This window comes from Cheilinus undulatus, linkage group 5, assembly GCF_018320785.1.
Source record: "Cheilinus undulatus linkage group 5, ASM1832078v1, whole genome shotgun sequence".
NCBI lineage: Eukaryota > Metazoa > Chordata > Actinopteri > Labriformes > Labridae > Cheilinus > Cheilinus undulatus.
This window is the reverse complement of record NC_054869.1, coordinates 22,351,581-22,378,319: the sequence shown is the minus strand read 5'-3', so window position 1 is coordinate 22,378,319 and position 26,739 is coordinate 22,351,581. Positions and strand designations below refer to the sequence as shown.

General features: G+C 38.9%; 1 protein-coding gene across 2 annotated transcripts; it reads right to left on the bottom strand.

Annotated features, from left to right (window-relative positions):
• Positions 1-74: 74 nt before the first annotated feature.
• Positions 75-19,484, bottom strand: tpcn1 (two pore segment channel 1). 2 transcript variants are annotated; one of them, XM_041787151.1, is made up of 26 exons: positions 18,862-19,484; positions 12,955-13,091; positions 11,109-11,285; positions 10,927-11,040; positions 10,657-10,787; positions 10,287-10,375; positions 8,372-8,406; positions 8,195-8,253; positions 7,942-8,041; positions 7,687-7,803; positions 7,463-7,587; positions 7,332-7,380; positions 7,148-7,211; positions 7,016-7,060; positions 6,873-6,929; positions 4,682-4,735; positions 4,500-4,572; positions 4,142-4,249; positions 3,892-4,053; positions 3,019-3,134; positions 2,713-2,759; positions 2,540-2,608; positions 2,318-2,414; positions 1,999-2,138; positions 1,832-1,912; positions 75-761 (listed from the first exon to the last, which is right to left on the bottom strand). In XM_041787151.1, exons 1-26 carry the CDS (start codon positions 18,950-18,952, stop codon positions 618-620), a joined length of 2,481 nt encoding a protein of 826 aa, XP_041643085.1. In that variant the 5' UTR covers positions 18,953-19,484; the 3' UTR covers positions 75-617. The 2 variants fall into 2 exon arrangements, with proteins under 2 accessions (XP_041643085.1, XP_041643084.1); XM_041787150.1 differs by lacking the exon at positions 18,862-19,484 and adding an exon at positions 14,459-15,797.
• Between the last annotated feature and the right edge of the window lie 7,255 nt (positions 19,485-26,739).

Below are 26,739 nucleotides of genomic sequence, written 5' to 3'. Positions count from 1 at the left end.
ATATACTGTAGCTTATTATGCAGTTACCAAGAGTTTGGTAGTACAACAAAAAAACCCATCAATGCACATGACAATTTAAACAGTGTAATAAAACAATTATTAACTAACTAAAATACATAACAGAATAGGAAGTTATAAAAAAAGGTAAAACACTCATGAGTTTTGAGACATTAGTTGATCTAAAAGGAGTGTAATTGTTTTACGTTTTGGTCTTTTCTTTTAGTTTTGTTTGTGTTAATACCGATCATATGAGCCACTGAACTAAGGCATCAGGTAAAAGTTCTCTAAGATTAACATGAGCGCACAAGAGGCCTCCAGCAGTATATGTACATAACATACTGTGATGGCTCACGCTCCCTGCTCATGTTTACTGCAGTCTTTTAAATGTCCAAAGGAGGGCATTGTTCCCTCCTCACTGGTCCAGAGACACACCTTTACTTCTCCAGGAAAAAGGCTGTCTTTAACTCGTCTCACTCTCATGAATCCCAAAGGTCCCAGATTTCTCCCACTGTGGTAAAAATGGAGCATGGAGAGGGCAAAGAGACTCCTGGAGTGACGGGGCTTCTTAGCTTTTATAAAACACACTTGTATTGTGGAGTGTGTTGAACAGTTAGGAGTTAGTTGATGCTGTGAGGTCCAGTCTGTGCGTTGAGCTGAGGCTCTGAGAAGGGAGAGGCATTAGAGAGGGGACTGTCCAGCTCCTGCTCCAGGCTTTGGTCTGGCTGAGGCAGATTTTCCCTTGAATACTCTGCATACCACTCCTAGAGAAATAAATGTATAGAGAGTGAGTTAGGGCATTACCATATATCTAAACCTTTCAGTGTCCTAGATTATTGTTTTCTCTCAATATGCTTTTTGAGTTGTCTTATTTTCTACAGTAAAACATAAACAGTGCATTGAGAAAGTATTCTGACCCCTTTCAAAGGGTTGATATGATATTTCAGTTTTGTCTTTTTAATAAATTAGCAAAAAAAAAAGTAAAATTCTGTTTTCACTTTGTCATGATGGGGTACTGAGTGTAGATTAAAGACATTAAAAAGGATTTAAACAACTGTAGCATCAGGCTGCAAAATAACAAAATCAAAGAAGTGAAGGGGGTCTATACTTTCTGAAATAACTATATTTAAACTGTGATAAAATGATAAAACAAGTAGTAAGACAACAGCTCAGATCAATAAACTTACATACAAGGAAACAGGAAATTAAATGTTGTCTATATCAGGAAAAGGATAAGACAAATAACAAGACATTAATAATAATAATAATAATGGTTAAACGTCAATGGTACCGGTAATAAGACTCTAAGACAGTACAGGGTTACCTCTCATTTCCAGATAATTTTCCAAACCTATCCGGCCCTGTGTGAAAAAGTAATTGCCCCCCTTGTTAAATCATGAGTTAACTGTGATTAACCAGAGTTCTTGGAAAGCTGAGTTCAGTTTCACTGGCTACACCCAGACCTGATTACCGCCAGATTTGTTGAATCAAGAAATCACTTAAATAGAAGCTGTCAGTGTGGATATATCATGTTTTGCACCTAAGTATATTACAGTCATATAATGGTTGGCTGTCATCAAAAATTGGTTTGATGATCTGACAGATTTAAGTGTGATAAATATGCAAAAAACTCAGGAATCAGAAAGAGGGCAAATACTTTTTCATGGCACAGTATTTTAAATCTTTTACCAGCCATCAAGGACATCCTGTACTTAATTTTTGTGAAACATTTTGTGCATCTCATAAAGTTAATATAGGCCAATGTTTCTGCAGACTATAGTGTGGCCATAAAGAGTGCTGAGGTATCTATTTCAGACAATACTTAATTTCTTACCTGGATCTCCTCCTCGTACATCCTTATGCTGAGGTCACTCTTGGTCCTAGACCTGCGGCCGATGTACACCAGAGACGTGTGCTGTTCACACCAGAGCAGGAGGGAAAGACAGTTAGAGGGGCTTTTGATGTGCAGTGTAAAAGTATGTGAATGAGAGTGTTTCTCACCCCGCCCCTGTCCATGGCCTGTAGGACTCCCTGTAGAGAGCTCAGGGATGACTGTCCAGAGCCGATCTGTTTGTACAGCTCTAAAGCAGCTAGAGATTCCTCTCGACTCACCTCCACCTCAAAGACGATCCCATTTTCATCTAGAGCACAAAAATGAGAATGATACACATTACTGGCACCCTAATATTATAAAAAATAAGGTTTTCATTCAAATTATTATCTGAAATGTGAGAAGAAATTTAAAAGACAAGATTTCTTTGGTTTTAGAGAGCTAAACTATCTATAAATTTATACACAACAAACACTCTCTCTGTCTCACCCTCTGGGTTCTCCAGTGGTTCTCGGTTCTTGCGGCTGTAGTTCATGCGGAACACAAACGCATCCAAAATGAACGCAACAATAATCGTCATCACAACCTGCACATGGAAAGACAAAATGTGGGGCAAACATGATCAGAATTATCTCATTGTACAAGTAAAGATAAGACAAAAATGTGGTTATTTCCACAAACTCCTTCAGTAAACAACTGCACAGGCCTCACCATGGTAACAATGTAAAAGGTCATGAAGTACAGCCGGCTCCAGTGGCTTGTCATAGAAGTTACTCCTTCCTGGAAGCAAACACAGCAGCGTTCAAATGGCGACACCTAATGGCTGATGACAAGAGTGCAGTGTGTTTCCTGATGTAAGTGCACAGATTAATGAGTGTACTCACCATGGTGATATACCAGTTATTGACCACAGTCAGCTCAAACAGAGTCACTGGAGGAGAGAATGAACAGACAGAAATGGAAACTTTAAAACAGGAACTATTTCTCTCACTTAAGAGAAAACAGTTTCTAATAGAAGCATTATTTCCTGCTGTTTGAACCTTGTTTTATAAAACCTGCATAGCCATACAGAAAAAATTCCTTCCTTTTTTATTTACAGCTGAAGAAGTCAGAAAGATTGACCAAGAGACATGAAATCTAAGTATAATATACATAGTAAACTCCAACTTTTTAAAAAGTAAATGACTCACCAAAGCTGCTGAGAATGTTGTTGAAATTATTGAGATAATAATAGCCTTCCTCCAACACCGTTTTGTTGCCGTAGGTGACGTTGATTAGTCTGTATGAGTCTGCCACTGTGCTCATGCTGGGAAAACAGTAAAAGTAACACACTGGTTAGAGGAAGAAAACATTTTTTATCCACAGGTGGAAAGCCGGGCATACACTGTGCGATTTCCACCTGACTCTCTTAACAGTCAAAATATTTACAGCATGTCAGCACATGCTGTGCAACTGAATTGCTTATGACTCACGAGTATCGTGCATGATTTATGTGCTCACACTATACGGTCCCATGTTCACAGCTTGGGTGTGTACACTGTACAAGTAAAGTTGGGGCAGACTGCGACAGAAATCTGGGGAGTTTGCCTTGAAAAAGTTTAGAGAAATAAGGTAGGCATATTTCCCACGCATCTATTTCCTTTATTATTTGGGGGGGGGGGGGCAAATTAAAAAGTTATTCCTGCTGTTTTCATGGTGATTTAGGACATTGTCTGACTGTTAAACAAAAAATGCCTCAAAGTTGAGGATTCTGCCCAAAGCTCTGCTCTCACCCTGGGAGTGTGCGCAAAATATCAAACTTGTAAAATCCATCCAACCAGCCGGAAGCAGCTGGTTGGGCTGTAGTCGGCTGTCGTCTCCCCCTGTACCCTACACGACAAGCATGATCTGACTAAAGGTTGGCACATCTTCCAAGCGAGTCTTAAACTCAAAATGCAATCTAAATCAGATGAAATTCATACAGTGAATGCCCAACTTTAGGGAAATATGTCGACCAGAGCTAGTGCATTCCAATCAGCTAATATGAGGAATACTGAGAAGACATTTAAAAACTACAGACTCACTTGCAGCAGTTTGGATACACCACATCAGCAAAGAACTCCATCCCCACGATGGCAAAGGAGTAGTAGAAGATGATTAGGGTCAAACCAAGACTTGCCATCCTTGGAAAGAGTTCAAACATGGTGTCCAAGACATTACGATACCGCTGCTTTATCTTAAACAAACTGTGAAAGATGACAGAACATTTAGTTATAAAAAATGTGCATAATGCTGCTTATAAAACATGCTTGTATGCATGAAATAAAATCATACCGGAGAAGCTGGAGTGGTCTCAGAACCACAACAAAGTAAAATGGCTCCATGTCAAAGGCAAGGGCAATCAAGCCCAGGAAGGCAAACACTGTCACTGAGAAGTCAAACCTGAAATACGAAGCAAATTAAAGGAGAATCTGTTGACTTGTCACAAAAAAAACAGAATAGGATTAGTGATGCTTGAGTAAAAGTACTGAATCCAAATGTACAGACTCAAAAACGTTAAATCTGTGTTTTTATAAAGTCTTACGCTCACATGGTTACTTGCATAACCCCTGACCTACACATCTGCATCTTGGATTCAGTACTCTTCTAATATTTCCATGAAAAAAGACCCAGTATCCAAGTTTTTACTCACAGATTCCACCCAGAGCTGAAATAAGCCATTGGCCCCAAACCGGAAATTTTTAACAACACCTCTACACCATAAACTACAAGTAGAAAAACAGAAAGTCGGTCTAAGTGCATGTAAAATACATCCAACACCCTCTATGAGCAGTGCTTTACAGTATGTGAAAACTGAGCATGCAGCCTACTCACTTGTCAGGAAAACAATGTAACTCCAGGGGACGAATCTGGACCAGGAAAATCCACCTGCATAAAGAGAAGAAGGAGAGAGAATCTGTAATGCAAAGTCAAGAACAACCAAGGCTGACCAAAGTGCAATAACAAAATAAAAAGGTATAAAGAGAAAGCAACACCACCACACAACCTATCAGCATAACATCAGTAAAATCTGTTAGGATAGTTATAATCTGAAAAAGAAAGCTACAGAGAGGAGATAGGTCTTCAACAGAAACTTAAAACATTCAATAATGGGGGCAGACCTCGTTTTAGGGGTGAAGTTTTCCAAAGGTTCAGGATAGCTACTACAAAGGTGTGATCATAGTGGTTTTAAACCTATCTTAAGGCACATCCAGGAGGATATGCGCCACAGAAGCCAATAGCAAAATTTGAAGATTGATCCCAAATGGACAAGATGCCAGTGGAGGGAGTGCAACAAAGCTGTTACATATCTTTCTCACAAATCAGGAGATGAGAAGCTGCATTTTGAAGTAGTCCAAATCTTCATACAAAGACCTAAAATAATCAAGCTGAAATGTTATAAATGCATAACATTGCAAAGCAGATGGATACGCCCGTTTCCATGTTTCTCACTGGCAAATTTATCTTTCAAAGCTCCTGTCTGAACCGTTTGGGCCCGGTTAGAAAGTGACAGGACCAATCAGCGAGGAGAGGCAGTACTTTCAGGCGCGGCGGAGTCGTGACGTGAGCAGCAACAAGAGGCTGGTGCAATTACGGAGGAAGACATTAGCTTGGATGCTGCTAAAGCGCTTGTCTTATCAGAACTTGACGACATTTCTTTGTTTAAATAAGAAGAAAGAACAGCAGTGAGTTGTTTTCTTTTCAAAAACAACAAAAGTCATGTACTGACATGTCTACAGCTGCCATTTTTCGCGTTATTCAGTTCTCTATGGAACTTACTCCTCGACAGGGGCGCACCTCACTAGCGGCCACGTCATGTGTTTAGTTGCTCCGATTGGCCCGTAAAGATGTGACGGACAGAATGTTCATCCAACCACACTCCCGTTTTTTTTTTCCAAAGGCTCTGCCCCTTTCCCAAACGCTCTGAATTAGAGGTTTACCAGATGGATGTGTGAAACATATCCATCTGGCACGTCAGGTTAATAAATGCACTGATCACCATCTAAATCTGTGGCTCTCAACTAGCCAGGCATTGAGACCCACTACGACCTCCTTAGGAGAAACTGCAACATTATTTTTGATAATGTTCAACCACTCAAATTTAGTTAAAGAAATGTTACTGTTTGGACGCTGAAGCATACAAAACAAGAGTACAGTACAAAACAAAAATGTTTAAAACCACATTATCACAGAAGCACGTGCATGCATCCATCATATTTTACTCTGTTTTCCCAAGATAGCAAGGAAATTTGGTGAAGTCTCCTTAAGTTTCCTTGTTATTTGGGAAAACCAGCTGCTTTATCCAAAGAAAAGGAGATTGTTTAAAAAATATTTACAAATCATCATAGAAAAAAAAACAGGTATAAATTTACTGTATGTTCACTAAGGGCTTCTGTGCATAGACTTGTGCCACATTTTTTTTACTGGCAACCCACTCAAAAGAGGTTTTTGACCAACTCTTGGGTCCTGACCCACAAGTTGAGAACCACTGCCCTAAATCTTCAAGAAAGAAACGGACCAGAGGTTTCCACTAAAAGGCACTGGACACACTTGACCTGTCAGATTGGAAAACATGCAAAATAAACAGAGACTCTAAAAAGAAAGGTGAACTGTTTAGGATGTCCAAACATAATGAATTCAGTTTTTTTTTTTTTAATTTAGGTTGGGGAAGTTTAAAGTCCTTTAGACAATCAAGTAAAGGTTGCAATGAACCCTTACTTTTCAGTTTAAATGGCAAGTTAAAAACATCCATAAAGTAGTGTAACAAGATATTATACTTCTACAACGCAGACCCAAGGGCTAGCATGTATGGAGAAATAGGATGGGCCCAAAACAAATCCTTGAGGGACACCACAAGAAAGTGGGACTGTCTCAGAGGAAAAATCCCCAGGTGGAAAAACTATGATCTGTTAGGTCAGACTGAAACCGCCTGAGTGCTACACTTTAAATTCAAAGAAAGATTTCCAAATGTGACAGGAGGAAACGCTTCAGTGATGTGTGCTAACGATGTGGTGTGGTATCTCACTATTCAGCGTGTACGTCTCCACGAGGATCCACACACCGTTGATAGCCACCACCGCATCTGGAATAACAGGGAAGAGTTACAAAGGTCATGACTATAGGAGTTTTAATCAGGGCATCTGCGTGGACATAAATGATTTCACTTACACATGGCATACTGGAAGCCCTTTGATTTCACAAGCAGGTTGATTCCTGTTAGAAGAAAAAAGTGGGTTTAGAAGAAGTTACAGAGAGAGATTTGTGAAGAAAAACAGAGAAACAAAGAAATGTAAAGCTTGCCTTTAAAAATGAGAAAGGTTGTGTGTGGAAGGTCATCAAACCAGTGCTCTCCACTGCGTCGTGCCTGAACAACACCACAAACAGTTAATTTACATTAGAAACAGACAAAAAAACCCAGACAAAAACCTTAACTAGAGTGAATAAAATCTAGATAAGTACATAGTACAAATGTAAGGCTACCTACCTTCCATTTAAGGCCAATGACCTCATAGAACTTATAAAAGTCCTGCAGACTGTAACAGAGCAGACTTCCATTAAATGATGTTCATAAAAAAAAAAACAGTCAAAGTAAGCTTGTTAATAGATTATGTGTACCTGAGCATGGGAGCCCCTGAGGTGTTCAGAGCTTTAAATGTGAGGAAGCGGTCTCGTGCAGACATCCGCGGTCTATAAAACCGCATCAGACCGTCAAACTGTTTGAGCGACACACCCATCGGTCTCTGGGGAGAAGATGCAACACAAACAAATAAAGAAATAAGGGTTGGTTTAAAAAATGTACCCAATAAGCATTTTAACTAAATGTAACAGTGAGGTCGTACCTGCCGGCTGACCAGCAGCTGAAATGCGTGATCGATAGCAGAGCGCTTGTGAAGCAAGAGAGATTTGAACTTCATCTTCTCCACACCGTTAAACGTATCAAACACCACGGCCAAGAGCTGAAGTGAACAGAAAAGTCACACTGATGAGTTTTCATGTAAAGGGGTTTATTTACAAGAAGACACATCTTTATAATAACAGTTCTTTTATGTCAGTCGGCACTGATAGCTCCTGGTATTGAATAAACTCATGTTTACCAGGTTCATGATGAAGTACAGCTCTATGGAGAGGTAAACAATGAAGAAAACACAGGACCAACGACTCTTTGAGTAGGACGGCATCATCACATCAGGAAAACTACAAGAAAAGAGAAGCAAGAGATACAGTCACAAGGTACAAGCACAAAACTGTGAAATCAGCCGAAACACAAACACACACACATATATAAAATAAGCTCTGAAAGTAGGAAGTACTACTGCCATGCCATGTACATACAGATAATGTGCTTACTTTGCTGTGGTCAGCAGCACAAACAGACTGACGAGGCTGTTCTCTAGAGTGCTGAAGTACTGCAGAGAGAGGAAACAGTCTCAGTCAGGAACTCTGACCACTATAGACTAAAACGAAGTCTCAAATCTTACATAACTCAAAGAAAGTTGCACCAGGGGAACTAAAGACTCAACATACCGGGTCAGAAGTGTTTGTAGAGAAAAGGCAGAAACCTGAGAGGAGACACAAGAAGAAGTCAAACATCAAATATAGAAGACACTCTGAAGACAGAGGACATGTCACCCTGAACTATGGAGCTCATTCACAAACCGTTCTTAAGGAGATTTTTGTCTTAAACCCTCTTATGCAGTTAAGAATATTCTCACATTGACCAAGTTTTCTTATCTGTGATTTGTTTTTAGCTACAGAACATAATCTAAGAAAACTTAAGATCAATCTGAGTAAAAGGATTAATATTACACTTATCAGCAAATAATCGACATTAACAAAGACATGATAACCTGTAATTTGAAATTATATTTTACTATATTTTTTATCAGTTGAGCACCTCTGTATTATTAAAAATATGCACAAATACATTACTTAAATATGGTCAACTTTTAAATCAACCATAAAATGTTTGATCTTAACTGTAAAATGTGAATTATGGATTTTAATTTTGCACATTAGTGGTATTTTTTCAGTAAACAGTTATTTTAAACAACAGAAAAAAACATACCTTCACATATGGGTATTAAATTTTGTTTACATGATATTCCCTCCAAAAATAGCAAAACCACCCATTCATCTAACAAGTTTCAATTAACCTGGAATGCATCCTCTCCTTCTCTGATGTCAGTGCTGCCTGAATGAGCTATAATTCAGTACCCCATCATGACAAACTGAAAACAAAATTTTAAAAAATTGCAAAACTGAAATATTACATTGACATTAGTATTCAGACTCTTTGCAAAAACACTTGAAGTTCCCTCAGGCTCTCATTGCTCACCATCTTTGCTGGGATATTTCTATACCTTGATCGGAGTCCACCTATGGTAAAACAAACTGACTGGACATGAGCCACTGCCAGAAAGCCCAGATCATTGAAGCACTGCAGCGATGGTCATTCTTTTGAAACTTTCTCCACACAGGATCTCTGGAGCTCAGTCAGAGTGACCATGGTCACCACTTCCTAAGGCCACCCTCCCCCATCGCTCTGCTTGGCCAGGTGACCCGCTCTTGGAAGAGTCCTGGTTGTGCCAAACTTCTTCCAGAGAAGAAAATTATGGAGGCCACTGTGCTCTTATGAACTTTCAATAACAGAACTTTTTTTTTGTAGCATACCCTGATCTGTGCATTGCAACAATCCTGTCTCTGAGCTCTGCAGGCAGTTCCTTTGAACTCATGGCTTGCTTTTTGCTCTGATATGCATTGTCAGCAGTGAGGCCCCCTATAGAGAGATGTGTACCTTTCCAAATTCCATTCAGTCCACTTAATTTTAGAGGAATAGGAGAAACCTGAGCTAAGTATCAAGTATTTTTGCATTGGGTCTTAATGCCTATGTAAATGTTTTATGTTGGTCTTTTAATTCTTAATTAATTCGCAACATTTTTTAAAATTCTGTTTTCACTTCGTCATGATGGAGTACTGAGTGTAGAATAATGAGAATGAAAATACTTTTTTTACTGTTGCATCAGGCTGCAACATAACAAAACTGAAAAAGTGAAGGCCATCTGGATACTTTCTGAATGCACTGTATATCTAATATCCATCACTGGTGCTGAATAAATAATCAAAGCGTTCATTTCAAGCAGCACGAAAGCCTTATACTTGGAGTTTAGTGCAGGATTGTTTTTACATTTCATTTTGGTTTTAATATTACTGACTTCTTACAACTTCTCATTCCTGTGTGCCTTCTGTGATTGCACACAGCACTGCAGTCTCATGCCCTTATATGGGCATAAAGGGGACATTTTTCTAGGCTAATAAACTGGAAGCTTATGAGGACATGGAATTCATCAGTCTGACAACACAGGCACTACCAACTAAGCAGTTCTAAGTGATAGGGAGCAAAAAAGAAGTAAAAGTATTTAATAAACATTTTATTTCTTACCCAAGATAGCAAAAATAACCATGAAGAAGAGCAGCAGGAGGAGGATGTCAATGAAAGGAGGGAGGGACTGGAAGATCTGACGCAAGTTTCTGATTGGACAAAAAAAAAAAAAAAAATGCAAGTGACAAAATCAATGCAAACCATTCAAATACATTTTAGAACAAATTTTTAAAGGTTAGTGCACAGTTAAAAAATTGCAAATGCTTTTGACTAGATAGAAAGGTTGCACTCAAAGCAGAAAATGAAAATTAATGTTAATATAGTCTACTACACAAAGAGAACTTGGTGTGGGCTGATGAGAAAAAACTCAACAGACTAGCTAGAAATTTATAATTTAATGCCAGGATAGTATGTCTGAGTAATTCTGTACCTTCGTACAGCACCACAGTATCTACAGTCCACCAGGAAGATTGGTCTGAGAGCTCTGGTCACTCGAACATGGGACGTCTGTCTGATCAGAACCACTATAGCCTCCACAAACTGCAGGAGCAACACACACGTCTGCACAAACAGAGAGGCAACATGAATAATCCAGAATAATGGAGACCGGGTCCAAAACCAGCATGAAGAAAAGGATTCCTTTGTGTTTACTGAAGAGGTACTCCATTCTATAAGAAAGATTCAATGATGCATCAGTCACCTTCACCATGGTCCTCTTATGTCGTATGAAGGTGTGGAAGCCTAACCAGCGGAGTTTCATGCACAGCTCAAATGCCACCATAACCAAAGCCAGCAGCTCCAGGGTGGCATGGACCTGCAGAGGTATAAAACAGGTTTATGACACGTGAAAGTGTATGACGTGCCTGACGTGTGGAAACTTACATAGACATCCAGACGCAGAGAGGGCACAGCAGGAGCTTCACACAGAGACAGCATCATCAGCAGCAGGCCTGTCAGCAGCTCCATCATGTAGAAAAGGTGGTTGTGGGCAAACAGGTACGCTGCCAGTGCCTTTGGGTTTCGAGGGTGGGTGAAGAATTTATCATTGTTCTCTCCTTCCTGTGTTTGGAATTTAAAGAACATCAAAAAAATCGAAGAGTAAATCTGACATATCAGGCATTAGTGACTTTAAAAATTCACAAATTAGAACATTCAATTTAGTGTTTCTTTTTCCTTCCCTTATATCTTTTAACATATGAACAAGGTTGAGTGTTCCCCTGACTAGGTGGATGCACATAGCCAGGGCAGATGAGTCATCTATTTGCACAGCAGTCAAACAACAGCCTCAGTAATTCTGCATGAAATAATGCAATTTTACTTCTATTACAAGTCAGTTAAAAGGCCATGAATTGTGAAGTCAAGTCAGGGTTGACTTAGAATACGTGCTTTATAAAATATCCTGAACTCTGTATGTAAAATATGTTGAGCAACTGCAAGCTACTATGATCTAGACTTAAAGACAGACGATTTCAGAGACTTCAAAAGGCAGATAACATCAAGTCCTACACCTAAATGTGCTTATTGTAAGTGTGATGTAAGTGATCCATACATGAGGTTCAAGGTTGTAATGTTATTTTGGGAAGAGTTCTATGATGCATACCTGTGGTTGCAGTAATATGAGCAAAAACACACTGGCAGCAAAAGCACATTTCTGCAGCAGGTTCAGAGCTATTCTACTGATCACAAGTTGGTGAAAAGATTTAGTAATGAGAAATAAAGGCAACAATAAGAATACCGCAAGCACTTAAATATGGAGGAAAACAGTTTCCAATTTAAAACGGCTTTACAGGGTCATAACAGAGGGATTTCATTATTCTCAAGCACAATGCAGAAACTCTAAACCCAAATACAATCCTGGTACAGTCTGCCTTCTGCCTTAAGTATGTACTTGAGGTGAAAAAAGTGAAGGCTTTTGGTTATCAGCCAAGATATCCCAATTTGTTCTTCGCCATTATCTTTACATTTTTAAGTTCTTCAGCTGTGTCTTAGCTTTTCTTAATTTATTACCCAAATAAGTACTTACTTATTACTTGTATTTGTTAATTTTAATTTGGGCAATAGAAAGAACATTCAGTTTAAACATCTACAAAGTTTGTAGTCTTAAATAAAGCTGTTGTGATCACAGTTTCCCTTTACCAAGAGTACCCTCACTAACATAAAAAGGCTTCAGTGGGCTGCTTGTTAAAGGGGACATATGCAAAAATCACTTTTTCAGGCTTTTCTAGCACAAATATGTGTCCCTGGCCTGTCCACAATCCCCTCAAGTCCCAGAAAAATCTATTCCCTCTCCCCCTCTCTTTCTCCACCTTTCATGTGTGCTGAAACAAGCTGTTCTCAGATTTTACATTTAGTGACCTCACCAGGGGCCTTAGCACCTGCCCCCAGGTTTGGTTGGTCCTCCCCCACTTGGAGGAAAGTTCTGACCGCCTCTACTGATCCTCTCAGCTGCCAGCTGAGATGCTGGATAGCTGAGTGGGTTACCCTGCTGACTACAGTCAGGGAGATTGATGGTTCAAATCCAAGTCTAAACTCTGGGGGAAAAAAGTGTCTATAATATCACGAGTGCTGGCTCGTTTTGAGCAGGGCTTAAACTGAAGGGTTTTTAGACATGCAGAAATCCAATACTAGAGTGTTTTTTTCAGCAAAAAACTTCACAGGCATGTTTTTGGGGACCTCTGAGACCAATATAAACTCGTCTTAGAAGGGTAAAATATGTCCCCTTTAATACCTGTAGGTAGATAGCTGCTTCTTGGTAGTTCATCTCCCAGCTTTGGCGTAAGGACACATTCTGGGCTCTGTGGTTTGATGGCCCGGGTGTTGAGATTATTGCGTTGTTGACTATGTCATAATTTCCCCCTCCTCCATCTGGAAAAAAAAGGTGATGGATTAGTGCACAGATACAGCCCATATAAACAAACTAACGACAAACTCAGACATCAGTTGATGATCTTTTTAACTGTGGTATTTATCTTTCATTGAGCACCTGTAATTATTTATTAAATGAAACTATTTCCATCCTTTTGCTCCTATTTACCTCCTCAATGGATCTAAAATAAGATCACAAAGATCTAACTGAGGAGTAGACTTCAAGTTTAAGAGATCTGACAAAACCAAGATAAACTTGTAGCAGAATAATGAGAAGAGACACGTATGAAGAAGGAAATGAACAGCTCATCTGTCACCCTCTGTCAAACATGGCAGAGGCAGTGCTGTGGCATGGAACATATATGACTGCTTATGGAACAGGCTCACTGGTGTTTATTGATGATGTGACTGCTGAAAGAAGTAGCAAGATAAATCCTGAAGTTCATAGGGCTGTACTCTCTGCTCAAACTCAGCCAAATACTGCAAAACTCTAGTGTACAGTGTTAGTTCAGGCAAGCCACTGAGTCAAGCGATGCCATGTATTTGAGATCAGCTGATCTAGCACAAGCTCTCATCAGCTGATGGCCAGCTGATTCGCTCTGAGCATGCTGTTGGCTAATCGCTCTGATGCTGCCTGATTTAAACAGCTCTCAGTACTGCTCTGACTCGCTGGAGGGATTACATATCTCAGCTGGCCTTGGAACACCTTAGAATCCCCCAGGATGAGCTGAAATATTTATAGCAAATAACTAAAATCATATGTTCCCTGACAAAGTGGCGCTAAATAAACTGGTAAGACAGAGCTTTACAGTAACCTTGCAAAGCAGATGGATATACCAGTTTGTGTGTTTCTCACTGGCGAATCAAATCCATCTGGCATGTCAGGTTAGCTTTACAGTGCAGTTGCATAATGACCTACAACATACTGAGAAAGCAACCCCAGAGTGTCTGAAGGCAAAGAAATGGAATATTCTTCTATTGCCATGTGAAGTTCCTGATATAAAACCTATAGAGGTTTTCAAAGGCCTGGCAAAGCATCTCCAGAGGAAAATGTCAGATTTTGGTGATGTCCATGGGCTCCAGACATAAAGCAGCCACTGATTGTAAAGGATTCTCATCCAGTGTATTAAAAATTAGTTTCTATCTATGTTAGTTTGTTCAAATTCTTTTGAGCCGCTGATAATGAATAAAATGGCTGTGATTATTAAATGAAAAATGTCATGTTTTTGTGAAACCCCTTACATTAAAATTGTCAAACATATTGCGGTGGTGAAAGGAAGCAAAATAATAAGAATGGTGACATTTTCCAAACTGTATGGGTCACTCTCTCTCAGACAGACACACTACATTAAGGTTTCAGTGCCTACCAACAGAGTGTAGCTCTAACTGTAAGGCGTAAGACGAGATCACGACCGGACTCTCAGCGTGGATCTGATCTTCATGGAAACCAGCTGCCCGCCTGCATAAGCACTCCATTGATCAGTTTGGATTTTACTTTGAGCTGCAGCTGTGTCAAAGTATAAAAAAACCCCTAAAAGTCCACAACACAAATATGTGTGTATGTGTCATTCACAGTTCGCTGGTCTAGTTCCAGCCTCCACACACATCTGGAGATACAGATGGCTCAACATTCCTCTTCAGCCTGATGCAAACTCCAGAAACAGTCACAAAGCTCAAGATGCAATTCCTCACAGATCAGGAAATCTTTGGGCCAAGCTCAGGGTTTAAAGTGAAACTAGCGACAAAAAAACATTCAGAACAACTGAGGATGAATAAAAAGCTGTGTAACTCCTACACAAAGGGTTACTTATCTAGGAAAAATCTCTTGTGATAGAAGAAAGGATCACATGTGGTGGTGAAAACATAACTTTTTGAGAGGAATGACCCTCCTGCTGAAGCCATGGAGTTTGTACTTTGAACCCAGAGAAAATGCCGTGTTTGCACTGATGTCACATTGTCTATAACACCATCTTCCTGCCAGGCACAGGATACAGACGCTGTACGGATATATCACAAGAGAAATTAGTCCTGTCCTACTAGAGGAAGAGAAAGACATCTAGCTTACACAGAGAAAGTAAGATGACTGACACAGACAATCAAAGGCAAACTTTTACAGGATATAGTTGGTATGTTTTTAGTCTGCACAGAAAAAGATTTATAAAAAAGCCTTTTAAATAGCCTCATATTACAGATTTACACATTTTCCCTCCTTGTGTCTTTGTGCAGCTGCATATTTAATCCTGTCTGGGTCCTTCCGGGTTCTCTTTTCACATGCGGCATATCACATGTTTCTGCTTCAGGCCCGACTCCTTGGAATAAAAGACTATATGAGTCTCTGAAATGCAGTCAAAAGCTTTTCCTGGTCACGGTAACAGCAGGCAGAGTGTAAAGATCAAATTCCAGTCCAGCAGCAGCAGTAGCCTGGCTGTTATCTTTGCAGAGGAGCATCCTGTGTCCGCAGACTGTGACTCCGACCCGTCATTAGTGCGACAACAATAACAAGTTTGTTCCCAAGTTCCCAGTTAAAAAACAGGTGTGTCAAGCTTACAGAATCACAAACAGGCTACACAGCTAGAACTGCTTCTCCCAGATCAAATAAAAATCTAGCGCTGTAGCAATCTGAAGTCTCCTGACAACCTGCAATAAAACTCAACTTCCATCCAAGCATGTGATCTTTCACTGAGGTGATACAATGCAGCCTCCTTTCTCAGTGTCCAGGTTCAAGTTTCCTATCATTCCAAAGAGTTTCAGCAGCAATCAGCAAGAACATTTTGACACTTCCTCCTTTTTATCCTCTCCCTGAATATCCTGAGAAAAAGAGCACCCCTCTCCTTTTCCTGTCCACCTCCAGAGCCAAAATGTCCCAGCAAGCTCACACAAGACACAGGCTGTACACATTCACACACAACGCACATACTGTCCAGGGAGGGGCTGAGGGGCGCATGGCCTGCTGAACCAGCAGTAAGGAGGGTCATTTTGTAGATAACATGTAAGGAACACAAAAGCAGCAGGATTACTATATAGACTGGATGCATGGATACCCAGTATAGAGCTCACACACATGGACATGCAGCATGCACGCAGTGAGAGTAAACACCAACAAAGGCTTCAAGCTGTACAGGAGCAACTCTGGTAAGTAACACTGACTTCATATCAAGGTTAAAAATTTTCAGTACTGCACATTTTAAAACCCTGTATCATCAAGGATCATTAGTAAAGTACTGAAGTTCTCAAAAAGACTCTTCAGTCATACTTTTAACCAGAGAGAACTCGAGACTGGCAAACACTGATGTTTCTAAAGTCCCTGTGGAGTCCCAGAAAGACTTAATTTTATGTCCCTTACAGTGCTGTGTACAGACTACTCATTTAAAAAATAGTAGAAAAAATACTTTAGGGCAGGAGTCTATCATAAATGTCAAATAAACCCATAGACACTGGCTAAACTGAACAAATAAACTGGGAAGACCTTGAATAATTACAAAACAAGATATTACCCAAAATGGATCAGACTTCTATTTTTGTTGCCAACGCATCATAACAAGTTTGAGTAATGTCTGATTTAAAGTATTGAATTGACCTTTGATATGCTGGTATTTTGGTTATATTCAACATACAGGTGCATTTAAAAAATGAATATCATGAAAAAGTTTGTTTTTTTCCTGTGATTTTATTCAAAATGTAAACTTCCATACATTCTAAATTCATCATTACAAAGTTAAATATTTCAAGACTTTTTTGTTTTAATGTTGATGGTTAAGCTACAGCTTACAGCCCACAAAAATCAACTATCTCGCAATATTATAACATCACAAAACATCAGTTCAAACATTTTTTGACTTCAGGAAAATTATGCTCATTTATGCACTCAATAATTTCTTGGATCTTCTTTTGTACAAATTACTGCATCTATGCAAAGTGGGATGGAGCCAATTAGTCTGTGTCACTGCTGTGGTGTCATGAAGCCCAAGTTGCTTTGATAGCAGCCTTCAGCTCATCTGTATTGTTGAGTCTGGTGTCTCATGTTCCTCTTCACATTCCCCCAGAGATTCTCTATGGGGTTCAGGTCAGGGAGGCTGGATGACCAATCAAGCACAGTAATACCAAATCAGTATCCCTATAATGGAAGCACAAAGTGCTAAAGTCTCTTGGTAGACAGCATTGACTCTGGATTTAATAAAGCACAGTGGACCAACAGCAGCAGATGGCATGGCAGCTCAAACCATCACTGACTGTGGAAACTGAAAACACTGGATTTCAAGCACCTTGGATTCAGTGGCTCTCTGATCTTCCTCAAGACTCTGGGACCTTGATTTTCAAATGAAATGCAAAATTTAGTTTCAGCTGAAAGCAGGACTTTGGACCACTGAACAGCAGTCCAGTTATTTTCCTCCTTAGCCAATGTGAGAAGCTGATGAAGTCTGTGGTTCAGGAGAGGCTTGATACCAGGAACAAATCAATGTAGTCCATTTCCTGGACTTGTCTGTGTGGTGGCTCTTGATCCACTGACTCCAGGCTCAGTCCACTCTTTGTGAAGCTCCCCTAAGTTCTTGAATCTGCTTTTTTTTGACAGTCTTCTGAAGGCTGAGCTCATCCCTGTTGCTTGTACACCTTTCTTACCACACTTTCCCTTCCAGTCAACTTTCCATGAACATGCTTTGATAAAGCCTCTGAGAAAAACCTGCCCTTTCAGCAATGACCTTCTGTGGCTTACCCTCTTTTTGAAGGGCGTCAATGTTGTCTTCTAGACATTTGTCAAGTCAGCAGTCTTCCCTATGATTGTAGTTGTGTGTACTGAACCAGAGTGAGAGAATGGAAGCTCATGAAACCTTTGCTGGTTGGACTTTTCCACAATGTTCTAATATTTTGAGATAGTGGATTTTATATATATTTTTTAGCTTCACATCTTAATCATCAAGAATAAAACAAAAGCAACTACATATTTCACTTTGTATGAGATGAATCTAGAATTTATAAAAGTTTGACTGTTTGAAGTAAATCACAGGAGAAAGTTTTAACTCAGTTTAACGGGTCTGTTGTCAAACATCAGCCATTTGCAAAAAATGGGGTATGAATCGATATCAGTAGCCAGTGTTTATCTGGTGTTTCCCATCAGTTTGACACTGGCAGAGTTCACCTTCCTGATGATTCAAATAAGACCTAAATCCGGCAGAAGAAGTCCCCTATTGGAAAAACTTTGATCTGTTTTCAACTTCCAGAAAAGTTAGCACAGAGGGAGTAAAAAACATCTGTACTGGCATCGGTTAAATTGCTGTTTTAAACATCCTTACAGGCCCTAATTTTCAAAATAACTGAATCGCTTTTTGTGAATTAAAAAAACCTATATCACTGAGCTACAAAGACATAATGACGAAGATTCATGAAAGAAAGACAATGTTTCACATAATAACTGTAGTGCATGAATTTGGAGGCTGTATAATTTTTTAATTCAATATTAGGGGAAATTTAAGATTAGAAATGCTCCTAGAATAACACAGCACCACAAATTACAACCTCCAAATAGGCATGATGCTGAACCAACACTTCAAGCACATCCCACTAATTCTTCACATTATGACTTGCATGAAGGCAAGATTAATGACAGGCTTTTAGCATTTATCATTTTGCGTGCCAAATAAACGAAAAGCTGGCAAATTTATGGATTTTTTTCTCATTTTTTATGCTACACCATGCCACCAGTTAGCCTCCTAGACATGCTTTTATCATGTATAGCTCTACATAAACATCAGAGGACATTACAGCACAAACTTACTTTCGTCTCCTCTCTCTGTCTCCTCGCTGAGTAGACCGCTGTTTGCTTCATCCCAGGTCAAGATGAGAGGCACGTCGTCGTCAGCATCCATGCTGGCAGCTACACAGACTGCAACAAGCTGTACTTTGTTTAAATTAGGCGAGTTAATCTACACTACGCACTTGCTAAAGAAGTACATGGTCTGTTCCGCTAACAAGGATACGACTGCACATCTTCTTAGCTAACGCTAAGGTGAGCTGTTAGCTCGTATAACCGAGGACTTTTGACTCTATCCTAACCGGAATTACAGCCAACTACAAGCCCATACATTTGGTTAATCTAGTAGCCTTTGGATGCCGAGTACAGTCTGTCAGAATCAGATTTGGTTTTTGTCCTGGCACAGATGGCATCTGTCACGGAACCAACTGGTTCACAGTCAGGCTAACAGGCTCAGACAGTCCATCTCTGCCCATCACTGCATTATCTCCGTATAGCCTTTGCTGCTTCTGAGAACATTCAACCGATTACGTAGCACTCTAGTCAAACATTTACACTAATATTTCCTTGATTTATAAGGCTCGAGGCTGGACGATGCTAGAAACGCTCTGCATTTACAAACTCTGCACATATACAACACAGCTAGGTCAACAAATAATCACGACACTGAAGCACTTTACGGCAGGCTGTAAATTTGCAAGCGTACCATGATGTCGCATGTTTTCAATAATTAATTTTATTTCAATTTTAAACTTTCAGAAGTTTATTTAGTTTTTAAATGTTCTTTGCATTTTTTATATTTTCCGTTTCAGTACAGAACTTTGATTGGCAGCTCTTTATAAATTCATCTATGATTATTATTATTATTATTACTAGACTTAAAAAACCTTTGCCGTCTTTGCAGATATATGTAATACATGATACAGATAAGTGTATGAATACTAGATACAACAATATCTTACACGTCAGTTCTCTAAAAATAACTTTTTATTACTTCCTTTCCTTATTTCCTCTTTTCCTCTTGCTCTCTTTTCCCCTTACATCATTAAATTTTTTCTTCATATCTGTGTATACTGATACATATTTTTTATGTGGTGTTAAACAATACCATTTGAAATTGACACATAATTAACAATGCTAGTTTCAGCAGTCTTGTTGTCTCCTTGTCTTTTTTGTTTGTCTGTAGAGTCATTGGTCTGTTTTTGCTATTACACCAATAAAAAAATAGACTGATAAAATAAACTTTGGAAGGTGACTTGATATAACAGTCTATCACATGCATGCACATTTAAATTTACTTTAGAGGGAAAGCACCTTGAGATGAAACATCTTGTTTTCAATGGGGTCCCAGACATAAATCTGACAAAACAAAACATAACAACAGGACTGCTACAATACAGGCAACATAAGACAGAAGAGCATAACAAGACAGCAACAATGATATACATAGAAAGCTCTCCCAACATAAACACTCCCTCACCCAGAAACACTCCCATAAATACAGATATAATACACTTTTAATTCAGGAGGAGTAGAGACTTGAGACCCAGACACTTGATATTATGGGAAAATATTCACTTCCATTGATATATTTATTTACAATGTATTTCACATCATCTCTGTCGACATACAATCCCAATAATTCCCACTCAGTTTCCTTTTTTTTGGCAAGTTTTAATGGAAAGTTTGAAGGAAAATCTGAGCCCAAAATCAATTAGTTATGCCCTAAAACTTTTAAATGCACTCTTGACTTTTGCAACAATTATGACTCCATACAAGTGTTCTACACAGCAGCAAGTCTGAGGCAAGTCTGGGGTATCTGAGCCTATCACAAGAAGTGCCACTACCAGATGTCACTACCATGATTTGAGTCCCTCATAAAAAAAATTATATATATATATAAAAAAAAGAAATAAAAAAGATGTCAACCCATAGTTGGTATCTTTACCTTTATTTCTGACCACCTTAGAACTAATATGAGAAGTTTTTAAGCTGCATGCTTGATTTGTTTTCACATTTAATCTATATGGGCTACAGTTTGAACTTAATAAAATTGAAAAGATATGATTCTATACACGCCTGGTAATTTGTCAGATTAAGTAATTAACTGCTTCCTGCCAAAGCAGCATTTTCACAGCTAAGATTCACGGAGTGATACTGTTGACTGTGAAAACAAACAATAATAATGATACATTAGATTGTTTTTATCTGTAAAAATATCCAACATATTGAAATGACAAAATAAGTTACTAATGAAGAGGTACTGCTTTTTTACACAAGGAATGCCAAATCAGCGTACACTGAGAGTTCCTCACAGGAGCATTTAGAGTAAAATCTAGTCAAATCCTGGAAAGTATGGTTAGAAAAATATACACTAGTAGTTTATATACCAACTGAGACTTTATTTAGGATGATTAATCTAACTGAATATATTCAGATACTCATATAGAAAATTTTGACAACCTATTTACCAGCCTTTTCCAGATCTATCAACCACTTCATCAGTCAATCACTTTATGATTTTGTCAAATTATATCAGATATTTTTACACATTGTCATGCTCTGTCATTTTTTTCCACATTTAATGTTTTTCTTCTGCTTTAACCCAAACACTGTAAATATTATTATTCTGTATTGTAGGCCCATCTGGATTCAACTAGAAAGGATGATGAGAAAGAACTGGTGGAGCTGAGGGTACAGGAGCTCTCCTTTTCTGTCCAAGAGTGGAGTTCAACCAGATCCAAGAGACGAAGAGACAGAGAAGAGGAAACAGGAGAAGAAGGATCTACAAAGACCCAAGCTGCTATTTGTGTCCCACAGGCCTGGTGGAGAGGCTACGAGACTCATGAAGTACTACAAAAGCAAAGGGCAAAGTCAAGACCAAATGAAACACTTATTAGCCTGCATGCACTTACTTAAGTGATACAGTAACACAAATAATAACCATGGGATTGAGATATTTTGGGATGTTACTGTGTTTTCTTGTTACAGCATGAAAGTCAGACTCATTGACTGACATCCATAAGACTATAGGCTTTGTTGCACCCACTACAGGTGAACGCCTGTCTAAATCTTATTTACTTGTTTATAGTGTATTTGTTAGGGACAAACTGACAAACTGAGAGCAGCTATTCCATGTAAGGATCATAGTGTTTATTGCGAATGCTTATATGCAACACCCCTCCCTAGGAGGGCTTTTATAAGAATAAAAAGTAAAAGCTCTTCATAAAAAAGGGAAAAGAATGCAACCTGAGACAGTACAAACATACGAAGTAGTGACAGTATTGCAGAGAGTCAGACATGAGTGCAGCTCAGTTGCTGAAATAACCAAGGTTTAGTGGCTCTTTAGTGGTGACTTTTGTGCCAAGTTTCAACTGGAGGAATGATGTTTTACAGATTGAAATGACACAGTTTCCATTTGAGGACACTGTAGTGGATGTGCTGCAGCTCTGTAGCCTCCTTATGAGAAGAAAGGCAGAGTACAACAGAAAAATAAGTCTGCACAACAGAAGCTGCTCCAAAGCTTATTTAATGAAGATCATCACCACAGAAGTGACGTTTCAGGCCCTAGCCCTTCATCAGACACTTTTCAGAAAGGCAGAGTAGCAAGTTTATTTAAGCATTTGAACACAAACTTTACATAGTGGAAATTGGTGCAATTACTGAAACTTAAAATCTTGTATTTACTTACGACTCGGCAGTATGAAGTCTAATTTCGTTTTTTTTTTTTTTTTTTTTTTTTTTTGTTCAGGATTCTTAGACCAGCACTCTGAGGATTTGAGCACTGACTGATACGCTTGAGGCCAGGCAGTTAGACCATCAGGTGTGAGAGTATCATTCAATTTAAAAACCGAATAGCACAATCAACTGTCAAGAAGTTTCTTAGAACAGCAAAGAAATACATTTAATGGTTTGGTAAATCCTCTTAACATCGCTCTAATAATTTAACTGAGAGTCTAAAATGATTCCCGGATACTTCACTTCTGTTTCTGCGTCAATACATTGACCTTTGATTTCATCATTCTGTAAATCTGTATCAGATAACTTTTTGATCAAAAACAGATTGACTCATTAGTACTTAAATCTGATTAGCTCTTGTGGTGTAATGGCCTTTGTCACTGTGCGGCACGGCTTTTTCACCAGAAAACAGATGTGATAAGTCTGTAGGTAGAATCTTGAACTGGTACATTGAGTTCGACTAGCTAGTGTTTCTTTTCATGGCCACAGGGTGGCAGTACAAATCAGCTGTTCTTCCTTTATCATTACTTATGGTCATGGACTAGAGGAGACTAGCTCACATCATCAGCAGTGGCCTATCAAGGACGTGATATTGCAATTAGATATACAGTGTTTATTTTAAACAAGTAAATGTTTAATTAATTCTGATGTTTTTTTAATCATTGAATGGGTAGCTTTTAATTATTCTCATTAACAACTGTTTTAAAAAGCCTACGCCCCACTTAGATATATATACAAATATACATTTGCAAGAAAAAGTATATGAACCCTTTAGGATTTCTTGGATTTCTGCATAAATTGGTCATAAAATGTGTTCTGATCTTCATCTAAGTCATAACAATAGACAAACACAGTCTGCTTAAAGTAATACTGCACTAAAATGATATGTTTTCATGTTTTTATTGAACAAAACATGTAAACATTCACAGTGCAGGGTGGAAAAAGTATGTGAACCTTTGGATTTAATAACTGGTTGACCCTCCTTTGGCAGCAATAACCTCAACCAAACATTTCCTGTAGTTGCAGATCAGACCTGCACAACAGTCAGGAGGAATTTTGGACCATTCCTCTTTACAAAACTGTTTTAGTGCAGCAATATTATTGGGATCTCTGGTGTGAATCGCTCTCTTGAGGTCATGTCACAGCATCTCAATTGGGTTGAGGTCAGGACTCTGACTGGGCCACTCCAGAAGGCATATTTTCTTCTGTTGAAGCCGTTCTGTTGTTGATTTACTTCTATGCTTTGGGTCGCTGTCCTGTTGCATCACCTATCCTCTGCTGAGCTTCAGTTGGAGGACAGACGGTCTTAAGTTTTCCTGCAAAATGTCTTGATAAACTTGGGAATTCATTTTTCCGTCAACGACAGCAATCCATCCAGGCCCTGAGGCAGCAAAGCAGCCCCAAACCATGATGGCCCCTCCACCATATTTCACAGTTGGGATGAGTTTTTGATGTTGGTGTGCTGTGCCTTTTTTTCTCCATACATAGTGTTGTGTGTTCCTTCCAAACAACTCAATTTTTTTTTTTTTTTTATTCTTTATTCACCAATAAGTGCATACAAACAAATATATGTGAACAGACAGATAAACGGGTGGCAAGTTGTAGTGTTGATTTACAAAATTATATACATATGATGAAAATAAATAAGAGACAAATTGATGTGGACAAAAAGAAGGAAAAAGAAGGGAAAAATCAAGGAGGAAAAGAAGGAGGACAGAAAGCAGGCAAACAGAATAATAATAATAATAATGACAATAAAAGAAAAATAAATTAAAAAAAAGGTAAGAGCAGAAAGACAAAGGAAGAGGGGAAACAAGGCAAAACAGTGTAGCAACCAAGTGATCTTGCATGAGACAGAGTGGCATTTTGGCAGGTATTTCATGATGTGTTTGTTATGGTAGGTTTCCTTTCAGGTTCAGATAGATTTCCATTTTCAAATTCTTTTTATTAATTATTTATTTATTTTTATTTATTTATTTATTTAATCATTTTATTTATTTATTTATTTATTTATTTTCCCTTCTCCTCCATGTGATCAAGCCTTTGTATCCTTATGCTGTGGCATTAACTCACTGGTACTGAGATGGCAGTGAGAACTGTGGAGTATATATTGTCAAATTCTTGTAATTGATTCTTATGAGCTGCTGACTGTTGTTCCATTGATATATGTTGTGTAAAAAGATCTAACCATTGTGTTATTGTGATGTTTTTTTCTGTTTTTCCAGTTGAGCAGTATTGTTTTCTTGGCGATAGTTAGGGCTACAAGAAGGGGTATTGTGATTTGTTTTGAGTTAGTGTTTAGTTCTTCTAAGTTTCCAAGTATGCAAACGGAGGGTGATAGTGGGATGTTGTGGCCAAGGAATTGGGATAGGGTGGTGGTTATTTGTTTCCAAAAGCTGTGAATTAATGGGCAGAGCCAGAGTGCGTGGAGGTGGTCAAATGTCTGTGTCAGTGAGTCCCATGATGTGCATCTTGTGCTGTGTGAGGTGTGTTCTATGGATGATTTTGTACTGTATTAGCTGAATTTTTGTGTTGCTGGACATGGAGAATATGTTGGTGCAGACTGTGTTCCAAAATTGACTGTTAGTGTGGATATTGAGGTCTCTTTCCCATTTGTTTATTGGTATGTGATGTGGGTCGTTGTTGGAGGATATGACTTTATATAGTTTTGAGATTATTTTTTTCTTTGACTGTGTTATTTTATTGATGCTGTATAATAGTGGTGGATGTTCTAGGTGGATGTTTGTGATATTTACTTTCGTTTTGATTGACTCTTTGAGTTGGATATATTGGAGGAAGTATTTCTTGTCAATGTTATATATGTCAGTGAGCTGCTGGAATGTTAGCAAGGTGTTGTTGTGGAAGATCTGGTGAAGGTGCGTGATTCCTTTTTCTTTCCATTTAGTTCCTGTTAGGGACGATTTGTTGGCAGTGAAGTCGGGGTTGTTCCATATGGGTGTTTGGCTTGTGGGTGAGTATGATGTGTTTCTTAATTTGTTGATCTTCCACCAAGCTGTCAGAGTTGTTGCGATTGCTGGGTTTTTGAAACAGTTGTGTTTTTTGATTGTGGTACTGATAAACGGAAGGTCTCTGATTGAAATGTCTTGGCAGTCTGTCTGTTCTATATCCAGCCAGGGGTGATGGTGATGGGTTGAGTGGATCCATTTGGTGAGGTATTGTAACTGATTGGATAGGTAGTAATGATGGAAATTAGGTGCTTCTAGGCCTCCTTGTAGTTTTGACTGGTGTAGTGTGATTAGTTTTATCCTGGGTTTTTTGTTTTTCCAATAGAATGATGTTACTGTTGTGTCCAGTGTGTTAAACCATTTTGATGTGGGTTGGATGGGGATCATTGTGAATAAATAATTACGTTTTGGCAGTATCATCATTTTTATTGTGGCAATGCGTCCTATAATTGAAATCGGTAGTGTCATCCATCAGTTTATGTCGTCCTGTATTGTTTTTAAAAATGGGGTGAAATTCAGATGAAACAACTCTGACAGCTTGGTGGAGAATTGTATGCCTAAGTATGTGATATTGCCAGTAGTGGGTGGTAATTGGGGTATGTGTGATGTGATAAGGGATGTATCTACATTTATTGTGAGGGTGGTGGATTTGTTCCAGTTTATCATGTAGTCTGAGATCAGACTCAATTTTGGTTTCATCTGTCCACAGAATATTTTGCCAGTAGTGCTGTGGAACATCCAGGTGCTCTTTTGCAAACTTCAAGCATGCAGCAATTTTTTTTTTTTTTTTTTTTTTTGGACAGCAGTGGTGTCCTCTGTGGTGTCCTCCCATGAACTCCGTTCTTGTTTCATGTTTTACTTATTGTAGATTTGTCAGCACAAATGTTAGAGACTTCTGTAAGTCTTTAGCTGACACTCTAGGATTCTTCTTCACCTCATTGAGCATTCTGCGCTGTGCTCTTGCAGTCATCTTTACAGGACGACCACGCTTAGGGAGAGTAGCAACAGTGCTGAATTTTCTCCATTTGTAGACAGTCTGTCTTACCGTGGACACATGAACATCAAGGCTTTTAGAGATACTTTTGTAACCCTTTCCAGCTTCATGCAAGTCAACAATTCTTGATCTTAGGTCTTTTGAGAGGTCTTCTGTGCCAGGCATGGTTCACATCAGGCAATGCTTCTTGAGAACAGCAAACTC